The 12,417-nt window shown below is 42.4% G+C and overlaps 1 protein-coding gene across 1 annotated transcript in view; it reads right to left on the reverse strand.

The window, feature by feature from the left end:
* Positions 1 to 1,891: 1,891 nt before the first annotated feature.
* Positions 1,892 to 12,417, reverse strand: part of LOC136875020 (hemolymph lipopolysaccharide-binding protein) — a 37,361-nt gene continuing 26,835 nt past the window's right edge. Inside the window, exon 5 of the mRNA XM_067148739.2 lies at positions 1,892 to 2,268. Within this exon, the coding sequence (XP_067004840.2) occupies positions 2,120 to 2,268 (149 nt within the window). The 3' untranslated portion in view covers positions 1,892 to 2,119. The remainder of the gene's footprint in view (positions 2,269 to 12,417) is intronic.

Consider the following 12,417-nt stretch of genomic DNA (forward strand, 5'->3'; position numbering starts at 1 on the left):
GATGTAGAGAAAGGCAACCGGTTAGGTTGACACCTGGTCAGTGTAAGTTTAAGCCTGCAGTATTTTGCCAGGTTGTAGGGAAGGGGACCCGGTTAGGTTAACGCCTGGTCAGCGTAAGGCTATGACTGCACTTTTAGCCATTTACTTCATATAAGGTTAAGCTTACACTGTTATGCGGCTACCCTCGGTATCGAACGTAGGGCTGTAAGGTTAACGCTCTTAGGCTGATGTCGAACCCGGGATCTGTGAGGTTAAGGCTGGACGCGTGCTTCGAAATAGGCTCACTACAGTTAACGCCCTTAGGCCTGGGGTATTAACCGGTGTTCTGTAAGGTTAAGCCTTGACAGGTGGCCAGGGAAGGGTAATGTGAGTTTAAGGGCGTGTTTGTAGCTAGCAGCCCTGCACCACGCCATAACGTCACTCACCGGATCAGGCCTCGTCCAGGGGCCACCGGATTCCGGATGACGCCGAATAGGAACTATATGTGTTACACGAGCACTGGCGTGAGGTCTGACAGGCCCACGTGTCTAATATTTGAGTTCTATAACTGATGATGTAGGCTGCGACCTCAAACTATGTAAGGAGAGAGCAGGTAACCTGATAGATAGGTTTGCAACCTCCTTCCACCATAATACACAAAACAACCATACGGCACTGGCAAGTGAGACTAAGCGCCACGGTTAGGCCTAAGTGGTCCGCCTAAAGTCTCTACGTGAGGAAGATTTCCTCTGATTCAATATCATCACATATTCAATAGATTCCCCTCTTCTCTGCTCTATTTACTCTGAGGACATACTCTTTTAAATGAGTAAAGTTCGACGAATTTAGATGTTAATACCTCAATACAGGTAACTCTCTCGGTAGGTTTTCGATATGACCTTGAAATAGTATTGTACCCCTGCGGGGTCTTCTTGCCGAGCTCATGGATACGTTCTTGCTCTTGTATATCTCGGGTGAGTAGTTACCATCATAGCTTGCTGGATACGCGAGAAGAAAAAAAAATGTGTAACAATTACATTACCTGGAAACAGACCTGATATCAACTATCATTAACTAGCTTTATTAAAATTAAAATAAAAGTCATGTGAGTTTAAGGGCGTGGTCGCAGCTAGCAGCCCCGCAACGCGCTGTAATGTCACTCACCGGATCAGGCCTCGTCCAGGGGCCACTGGATTCAGCATGCCACCGAACCATCCGAAAGTAGGTCTACTAACATATCGAAGTGCAAGCGCATTTCCGTATAATACAAATTAACGCTACGCGCAGTGGTGTCTTGAAAATAATGCTTCAACTTTTGACTTTTAACTCCTCGGAGAGACCGTTTGTCTCACCTGATAGTTTTTAGGAAGAAATTTGTATATAAAGCCTCCCCAAACAAGGAATGCTTATCTAGTATATCTTGAGATGTTGAGTGCCAGCGGAAATTTTACGATCACTGGAACGGTGTCTACTCAGATAATTTGAGTAGAGGAGAGCTCGATTCTCTCCCCAAACATCCTCGAAGTTTTATACCGTCTGAAATAATTGTCTCAAGCCTTTATTAGAAAAGCTGTATCTATATCGTACATAATAACACTAAAGGCAAACGATCTCAATAAGTTGTAGAAACCAAGTTAAATTTGGTTTCGTCTTTAGGTTGGGAATCTGGCGATCAATCATTGAGTCAATCCATCAATCAAGCAACATAAGGCACTTGACTGCTCATAGGATAATTCTGGTCATTTCGTTTCTGCGACAACATGCGTATGGTAAAAAGTGATTTCTTTACCCGATTTTCAGCGAAACGTCAATCAGTATGAGTTGAATCTATACTTAAAAGGTGTTAAACGAAGTAGAAGCTTCTGACAATGTTGGATCATCTGAGGTCTATGAACAGTAATTATAGGCAATGTATAGCTAAGTTCTTAATTAAATTTTTATTTAGCATTCTTCTGTGGTATTCAGATAACTACAGATACCCGTTTTTTACGTAGTCTGTATACAGCGTGAGTTATAAAAATCCATTACAAGAGTCAGCAGGTTCACCGGGTACAATATTTATTACCCTACGGATTTAATATGTAATAATTGTTTCCTGCAGACAGTAAACATGTATTGAAAACTGATATACTTGTGACATTTACTGTTCGCAGACAAAGCCATATTTATAAATGTTGCCGATATCTCGGAGAAGACCATCTTTGTCTGCTAAGACGAAATCTTCTCCCTTACTTCCATCAGGTTGTCCAGACACCCACCGGGAATACCCTGTTTTATCCAGCGGCTCACCTGGAAATATGAAACATACATAAGTCACCAAAGAAATATTGTCATGACAACATATCTGACAGTTAGAAAGCTTCATGAAATGACATATTTAAAGTCCTACTCAGTATTCGCAGATTGTAATAATTTGATGAGACGCAGCGATAGGATTGCCATTAAAACCTTGAGGGATTATTATTTTGACCATAAGGAAAACTTATTCTACAATCTTACGTGATAAAATGTTCCATTTTTGATTTGATGATAATGATTAATATTATTTTTATTAATGTACTAGCTGTAGTACCCGGCGTTGCCCGGATAGTTTTTGAATCTTTACCTTTAAAATTTGTGTTACCAGTTAGTTATGTGTGAAGTGAATATAGAATTCGTTTTTGAAATGTTGATTTTACGATCTATTATGCAGATTTAGAGTTATTTATGTGTTTTATTTCAAGTTTTATATTATTGAATTTTCGTGTAAAACTTTGTGCTTGTGGGAGCTGGAATTGACTCGGAAGAATTTAATCTTTCAGAAAAATATGTATTTACCCGTCGCACTATAAATAATTATGATGTACACGATTTCAACTGTCATTTGGATTATCACCAATCAGCCTTGCAACACCCAAAGCAGTGGATTAGAGACTAGAGACTAGAGACCATTAAACAGCATGTACCTTTATCCAAACCCAGAACACACAAATATCCCCCCTGGCTGAGTGCCGAAACTAAATTGCTACTAAAGAACAAAACCCGTGCGTGGTCACTCTGGAAGTCTATCCCCAATTCACACACGTATAATACTTTTAAGCACCTCAGGAAAATCTCAAAATCGCATCTTAAAAATGACTACAACCGGCACATCACTTCTATAGCTGGAAACCTTAAAAACAACCCTAAAAAGTTCTGGACCCTAATTTCGTCACGCAGAAAGTCACCCCGGATACCACTGAATCTTAAACTACATAGTGATGATGTCCCAACTGAATTAAGGTCTCAAAAATTCAATGAGTACTTTCACTCTACCTTTAGCCCTCCTGCACCTATCACAGAACTACCACAGATCAATAGTGTTTGCAGGTACTCACTGTCACAAATATCAACGACCCCTAACGAAGTAAAAAATATTCTTAATAGTCTCCCAACAAACCGCTCCACCGGGCCCAATGATATTAGCCCTATATTCCTCAAAAATACTTCTGCATCTCTCTGTGCACCGTTATCTACAATTTTAAACCTGTGTATGGCTACTGGTACATTCCCCGACAGCTGGAAACAAGTTGATATCACACCTATTTTCAAATCTGGCAACAAATATGATATCTCATCATACCGCCCAATATCTATCGTTCCAATACTATCCTCTGTCCTCGAAAGAATAATCCATCGCCGACTCCTCTTTTTCACACAGCCGTACACATCTGAAGAACAACACGGATTCACTCCCGGAAAATCAAGCCTCACTAACCTCACTGTTCTCAATCACCACATCATTTCAGCAATGGAAAATAAATCTCAGTTAGATGCAATCTATATAGATCTGACCAAGGCATTCGACTCAGTGGATCATGCACTTCTTCTTCATAAGCTCGGTACCAGATTTAATATCCATGGCCCCGTCTTGTCATTGATCACAAGTTTCCTCTCCGGCAGAAAACAAAGAGTGGTACTCCCTGAATCTGCCTCATCATGGTTATCTGTGTTATCAGGAGTATCTCAGGGCAGTATTCTGGGACTTCTACTCTTTGTTCTCTATATCGATGACATAACTTTTTGTACCCGAAATAGTCAGTGTTCCCTCCTCTTGTACGCCGACGACCTGAAAATCCTAAGAGAAGTGTCTACGCCTGATGACTGTGACGAATTACAGACTGTTCTCAATTCGTGTGGTGACTGGTTTAAGAAATGGAATCTTTCTCCCAATTTTAAGAAGTGCAATACAATCTCCTTTTCATTGCTAAAGCAAGGAATGAACACTGCATATACCATCCACGGAAATACATTGCAATCGGCTTCTCAGGTAAGAGACCTAGGTGTTATAATAGACTGTAAACTAACCTTCTCTGCTCACATTCACTCCATAAAATCCCGTGCTATGCGTACTCTAGGCATTCTTTACAGGTTTACTGAAATTAATGATATTAACGCCTTAAAATTATACTTTGTCTCGTATGTTCTCCCCATTATTGACTTTTGTTCCCCTATTTGGTCCTCATCTGCTATCACAAACATATCTCAACTAAATAGTATTTTTAACTTTTTCACTTTCATTGTTAAGACTCGTAATCCTGTTTTTAAGAACAAAACTAAATCTGACATTATGAACTACCTGGGTATACTTGACCTGAGAAGCCGTTTACAGTTCTCTGATCTATGTTACCTGCACAAAATAATCAATGGCTACACCAAATGTAATACTCTTCCGGCGTACTTCCCTATATACGTTCCTCCCCGCCCTACACGCAACCGACGCACCCATCATGTGTCCCATCCGCGCCTAACCTTACAACAACGCTCTATCTTCCACCGTCTCCCTACTCTTGGTAATTCACTACCCGATATCGACATATTCACACCTTTCGCATCCTTCAAACAAAAAATTAAAAGATTCTTTTGAAGTCCTCTCCAGGTTTTCACTTTCTTCCGTCCCTCCAACCCTTGACTTTTCTTCTTCCTAATTTCTGAAACCGACACTTGCCAGTTACCATTGTCATTGTTGTTACGTTGTTACTGTTAAAATTGTTAATTATTGTTGCTACTTAATATTGTTGTTTATACCTTTGTTATCTTTTATACTTATTTAAAATTGTTATTATTATTATTATTATTATTATTATTATTATTATTATTATTATTATTATTATTATTATTAGTGTAAAATGGCCCTCCATAGGCTGAATCTAATAATTAAATAAATAAATAAATAAATAAATAAATAAATAAATATTTTAGACTATTTACTTTTAAGCCTCTCTCAGCCCCCGTCTCAATGGCGGCTAAACGTGGACTTAGACGGTATCCAGCGCTTCACAATTCGTCTGAGCGATACATTAGCAATGGTGTCGACATTAATATTTTCCATTATTTCTACATGTCGTCCCCTCCCATTCCCCACCCTCAGCGCGGGTTGGGATGTTTCATCTCAATATTATTTTTCTCCACATGGTAAGTCATATAACTACCAAGTTGTGCTGAGAGCTATTCTGGAACATACCCACATACATCCATAACCTCGGTTATTTTTACATTTATTTTCACCCCTTCTCAACCTTCATACTGATTGCGGCTGAAGTATGATTTGACCATCGAGAGAGTCAGTTCAACTCAGCGACCTCGTAAAGAATATATTGGACATTAATATCAGTCATTTCCCTTTCCCTTATATTTTACCACCTCCCCAAGGAGTGCTAGCGGTGTTTTAACCCAACAGTATTTTTGCAGATGGTAAGTCATTTGAGTACCAATTTTGTATGAGTGGTATGCTGGAAGAAATACAAATACGTCTGTAATTTCGGACATTTTGGACTTTTTCTTTTCTACATTGTATACGTATTTGTACGTAATGAACTTCACACGTCGTAAGAGTTAAATGGCTCTTAGCGTTTCCCCAAGAACACCACGTGGTTGGCGCCATACGTCATTTCTCATCTATAAATCCGTGTTGCGGAGATTTCACAATAATGGCAGGCCACCTTGCCTAATCCCTGTCACAATCGAACTGCAGAGTTCTCATTGAAAAGGCATACAGCTCTTCTTAATGCCTATCACCATCCAGTAGGGGAATTTTCAATGTAATGACAGGCCCTTGCCTACGTGCAGTCACATCGGAGTTGGGGAGTTTTTTTTTTTTGCTAGGGCCTTTACGTCGCACCGACACAGATAGGTCTTATGGCAACGATGGGGTAGGAAAGGCCTAGGAGTTGGAAGGAAGCGGCCGTGTCCTTAATTAAGGTACAGCCCCAGCATTTGCCTGGTGTGAAAATGGGAAACCACGGAAAACCATTTTCAGGGCTGCCGATAGTGGGATTCGAACCTACTATCTCCCGGATGCAAGCTCACAGCCGCGCGCCTCTACGCGCTCGGCTGGGGAGTTTTGATTAAATTGGCAGGCTCCCTTGCCTACTGCCAGTATCAATGAAGCTGGGGAGGTTTCATTATAATGTCAGACCCCCGTTCATAGTGCCAGTCACAGTCGAGTTGGGAAGTTTTGATTCAAACGGCTGGGGAGTTTTGATTAAAATGGCAGGCTCCCTTGCCTACTGCCAGTATCAATGAAGCTGGGGAGGTTTCATTATAATGTCAGACCCCCGTTCATAGTGCCAGTCACAGTCGAGTTGGGAAGTTTTGGTTCTAATGACATGCTCCGCCTTCCTTACTGCCGGTCTCAATTAATTTGGAGAGTGTTCACTATACCGCCAGGCCCTTTTGCCCTCTACCAGCCAAAATCGGGCTGATAGTTTTCATTATAAAGTCAAATTCTTTTTCGTAGTGCCAGTCACAGTCGAATTGGGGAGTTGTCATTAAAATGGCAGGCCCGCTTGCTTACTGCAGGTCTAAATCGATTTGGGGAGTTTTCATTATAATGGCAGGCAACTTTGCCTACTGCCGGTCATAATAGATGTTTTGGTTATAATGTCAGATCCTCTTTCCCTGTGCCAGTCAGAGTCGAGTTTGAGAGTTCTGATCATAATGGGAGGGCCCCTTCCTTACTGCCATGACCATCAAGTTGGGGAGTTTTCATTGTAATGGCAGGTCCCGTTGCCTACTGCCACCCAATATCAAGTTGGGAGTTTTCTATATAATGACAGGCCCCTTGCTTCGAGTTCGAGAGTTTTCAAATCTAATTGCATACATCCTGCCAGTCATCGTCGATTGAGGAGTTTTCATTTCAATGGCAGTATCACATCTAGTTGAGATGTTTTCATTATAATGGCAGCCTGTATTGTCCACTACCAGTCAAAATCAAAATTGAGTTGGAGAGTATTCATTGTAATGACAGCCTCATTAACCTCGAGTCACTATGGTGTTGTGTATTTTAATTATAATGGTAGGTCCACCTTTCTTACTGCCAGTCGCAATCGATCTGGGGAGTTCTCATTATAGTTGCAGCCCCACTTGCCTGCTGCCAGTCACAATAGATTTGAGGAGATTTCATCATAATGTCAGATCCTCTTTCGTAGTGCCAGTCACAGTCGAGTAGGGCAGTTTTAATCCTAACGGCAGATTCCTTGCTTACTGCTGGTCTCAGTCGAATTGGGGAGTTTTCATTATAATGGCAGGCCCCCTTGTCTACTGCCAGTCACATTCGAGCTGGTGGGTTTTCATTAGAATGACAGATCCTCTTTCGTACTGCCAGCCACAGTCGAGTTGGGGAGTTTTGATTCTAAACGCAGGTCCCCTTGGTTACTGCCAGTCACAATAGTTTGAGGGAGTTTTGATATAAAGGCAGGCCCCCTTGCCTACTGCCCGTCACTATCGTATTGCGGTTGTTTTCGTTATAACAAATGGTCCTCTTGGCTACTGACTATCACAGCCAATTTTGTGAGTTCTCTTTATATATCAGATCCTCTTTCCTAGTGGCAGTCACGGTTGAGTTGGGGAGTTTTCATTATGACGGCAGACGCCCTTGTCTACTGCAAGTCACAATCGATTTGGGGAGTTTTCATTATAATGGTAGTCCCCTTGCCTACTGCCAGTCCAAATTTTGTTATTGAGTTTTCATTGCAATTGCAGACTCCTTGCTTACTACCACTCGCAATCTAGCCGGGGAGTTTTTATTATTATGGCAGGCCCTCTTGCCTACTGCCAGTCACAATCGAGCTGGAGAGTTCTTCTTATAATGGCAGACCCTCTTGCCTACTGCCAGTCAAAATCGATTTGCTTTCAAACTGCAATACAACTCAGTTCAAGACTGCAATGGCTTAGGCTATTCCTATGCTTGCTTATAAACAACATTTTTTGTCTTTCCTCTTGGAGCTCGGATAAAGAGGTGCTTGGGTGAGCCAACCCTGGAACATGCTACATAAAGCTGACCGTGGAAAAAACAGGGGGATTCTAGGTTAACTCCACACCACTTGACCGATTTTCCTTGGGCCTTGTTAATTGTGATGGCGAAAGCAAGCCTTACAGGAAATTGTAAGCTCTTGAAACCGAATGGTAAGTCGGTTGGGATTAATGGTTATCGAGGAATGAAAACGTCCTGACCCTTCTCTTTTCCTGTTAATATTGTAGCTTCTGTGATGTTAGCTGCCAGTCTTCTCACACTGAGCCTGGTACCATTGCAAAGTTTTGGTGGATCTAAATTACGTAACAGCATAATGACGGAACCGATTTTAAGCTGGAGATGATGTGGTGGCATACCAGGAGGGTCTAGTGAGTTCGAGAATTCAATGAGAAAATTCACTGCACCACCATTGTCGACTACTGTATCAATAAATCTATACTCAGTGATGGGGCCTGGTATCATATCTTTAATTCGGCTGTTCAAGTCGTGCACAGCTTCGTTTTTGGCTGCAAGAATGGCTCTCTCATATAACCACTCGTGATTTTTGTAATTTTCGACTATGCCTGGATATATATTGTTGATCAGTTCTTCAACCGTTTCTACCTGAGTGCAAAAGTCATCCGGAAAGATAATGTCACCGTTTGATTCAGTTGGAAATGTGCCTTCACCGATTTGTTGAAGTGTATATGCAAAATTATTGGCAGTCTCACCTCCAAAGAGCCGAACCCTCATGTTTGTTTTTAACGTGAATCTTTTAACAAACTTCCATAGTGGTGACGTTTTAAGGCAAGCATTGATCTCATCCGCCGGAGTTGATTTTGGTATAACTGGGAGAGTTTGTCGGAAGTCACCAGCAAGTATCAGCAGAGAGCCTCCTAGCAACTGATCATTCTTTCTTAGGTCCCGCAGTGTCCTGTCAAGGGCTTCCAAAGATTTCTTATGAGCCATTGTGCATTCATCCCACACGATAATTTTACACGTTTGTAGAACTTTTGCCTGCCCACTTGTTTTGCTAATATTGCAAATGGGATATTCTACCTCATTTAACTTTTGAGGCAATTTTAGTGCCGAATGCGCAGTCCGTCCACCATCCATGAGAGTAGCCGCTATGCCAGAGGAAGCCATCGCAAGTGCTATATTATTTTTTGATCGAATTTCGGCTAGTATCAAATTGATTAGAAAAGTCTTTCCAGTTCCTCCTGGAGCATCTAAAAAAAAGAAACCCCCTTTTTCTTTGTGCACGCATTCCATGATGTAGTCATAAGCCTTCTTTTGATCATCCATCAACAATGGTTTATTGAATTCAACAAATTTTATCAACTCTGCGGTATTGTAATTCTTTTCGCGAAGAAGGTCTGCATCAATTGCGTTGTCAAGATTTCTTTCCGGAGCCTGATGACCCAACTGCGACAGACTTTTGCTACAGATTGATAGACATTTGTCTTCTAGAATAATGAGAACTTCGTTAAATATTTCTGCAAAGAACTGTATGTCGTCATTGACGCTGTTTCGGCGAAGTCTGGCAGGGATGTCTTCACTCATACTTTCACGAAATTTATCCCACAAAGTACTGGGATTGGATGGATTACAGCTAGTCAGTATAATTGCAAACAAATTTCGTATTTGATGAGGAGCTGATGTCAACGTTGCTTCGGACATTGTTTTGTCCCAGTGTTCATCATCCTCCAGCAAACCAAGTTTTTGACAGGCTTCCCTGAAGGTGTTACATACGATACCATTTACAGTCTTAATCATTGCGTAAGAAGTTGGTCCTTTAATTGTATGAAGCAGCATTCTTAGGAAAAAGCATTCGGCATTATTTGGATGAACAGTGTAAACACGTCCTAAAGCCTCATTCGCTACAACATCACTGCCTAAAACAGTTACTCCCTTTTTTTCTTTTAGAAAAAGCTTTCCTTCCTGAATCCCAGGAACAGTTGCAAGGAACTTCCGAATACAGCAATGTCCTTGCAAATGGATCCTGTTGACATAACCGAAAGAAGGCTGTCAAGGTTGTCTTTGGCGGCTCAGCGGCAACTGCTTGTGCATTTTCCTTCATGAAATAGACTGTTTGTCCGTTCTCTAAGTGCACGCTAAGATGAACGACGGTAGGATGCCTCTCATGAATGGGAAAACTTAGTACTCGCCAGACAGCCTCGTTACTGCTTATGTATCGTCCCAACTGATAATTTGATACCTCATCATGCATATTTGCCTTTGTTAAACCAAAAGTAGCCATATCACTGCCCTTGTTAATGTATTTGCATACGTACTTTATGGATTTGACTGAATTGCAGTATTCGACATTTATATGAGCCTGGAACATTTTTTTTTTTTTTGCTAGTTGCTTTACGTCGCACCGACACAGATAGGTCTTATGGCGACGATAGAACAGGGAAGGGCCAGGAGTGGGAAGGAAGCGGCCGTGGCCTTAATTAAGGTACAGCCCCGGCATTTGCCTGGTGTGAAAATGGGAAATCACGGAAATCGATTTTCAGGGCTGCCGACAGTGGGGTTCGAACCTACTATCTCCCGAATACTGGATGCTGGCCGCACTTAACGACTGCAGCTATCGAGCTCGGTCCTGGAACATTTTACATAGGAGAGGGTTGTACGGAACATCCCATTTTTTGTCGATCTTGATTTCCTCACCTCGAATACTTAATTTTACTGTGTATCCACCATCCTCGATTCTGAAGTAGTCCCTGACATGTAAGAGACTAATGGCTCAGGTGGCGTTTCCAGTTCTGGTAGACGGACTTTCCCGTTACAACAGCACATGCCTGGAGGTTCGCCTTTATATTTCTTGGCAAAACAGTACTTACATATTTGGTCCATTCCTCCAATTAACACGCTGTTATGTTTGCTGTAGTCTTTCCTAGGATCGTAATGAAAAACTTCGAGAAATCAGCTGGAATGCCAGTTAGCCACCCGCGAACTGGTAGCTTGTGTCCGCATATTTTGTAGACGATATTCACGTTAGTCTCCAGATTCAGTCGCTCGCGATATGCTAGCTTGGTTCCGCTTAGCTTGCAGACGACGTTCACGTTGGTCTCCAGATTCAGTCGCTCGCGATGTGCTAGCTTGGTTCAGCTTAGCTTGCAGACGACGTTCACGTTAGTCTCCAGATTCAGTCGCTCGCGATGTGCTAGCTTGGTTCAGCTTAGCTTGCAGACGACGTTCACGTTGGTCTTCAGATTCAGTCGCTCGCGATGTGCTAGCTTGGTTCAGCTTAGCTTGCAGACGACGTTCACGTTGGTGTTCAGATTCAGTCGCTCGCGATGTGCTAGCTTGGTTCAGCTTAGCTTGCAGACGACGTTCACGTTGGTCTTCAGATTCAGTCGCTCGCGATATGCTAGCTTGGTTCAGCTTAGCTTGCAGACGACGTTCACGTTGGTCTTCAGATTCAGTCGCTCGCGATATGCTAGCTTGGTTCCGCTTAGCTTGAAGACGACGTTCACGTTGCTCTTCAGATTCAGTCGCTCGTGATGTGCTAGCTTGGTTCAGCTTAGCTTGAAGACTATATTCACGTTGCTCTTCAGATTCAGTCGCTCGCGATGTGCTAGCTTGGTTCCGCTTAGCTTGAAGACGACGTTCACGTTGGTCTTCAGATTTAGTCGCTCGTGATGTGTTAGCTTGGTTCCACTTAGCTTGAAGACGACGTTCACGTTGGAGTTGAGATTCAGTCGCTCGCGATGTGCTAGCTTGGTTCAGCTTAGCTTGAAGACGACGTTCACGTTGGTCTTCAGATTTAGTCGCTCGTGATGTGTTAGCTTGGTTCCGCTTAGCTTGAAGACGACGTTCACGTTGGTCTTCAGATTCAGTCGCTCGTGATGTGTTAGCTTGGTTCCGCTTAGCTTGAAGACGACGTTCACGTTGGAGTTGAGATTCAGTCGCTCGCGATATGCTAGCTTGGTTCAGCTTAGCTTGAAGACGACGTTCACGTTGGTCTTCAGATTCAGTCGCTCGCGATGTGCTAGCTTGGTTCCGCTTAGCTTGTAGACGATATTCACGTTGGTCTTCAGATTCAGTCGCTCGCGATGTGTTAGCTTGGTTCCGCTTAGCTTGAAGACGACGTTCACGTTGGTCTTCAGATTTAGTCGCTCGCGATGTGCTAGCTTGGTTCCGTTTTGCTTGTAGACGATATTCACGTTGGTCTTCAGACT

The sequence above is a fragment of the Anabrus simplex genome, chromosome 5 (genome assembly GCF_040414725.1).
Source record: "Anabrus simplex isolate iqAnaSimp1 chromosome 5, ASM4041472v1, whole genome shotgun sequence".
In the NCBI taxonomy this organism is placed as follows: domain Eukaryota; kingdom Metazoa; phylum Arthropoda; class Insecta; order Orthoptera; family Tettigoniidae; genus Anabrus; species Anabrus simplex.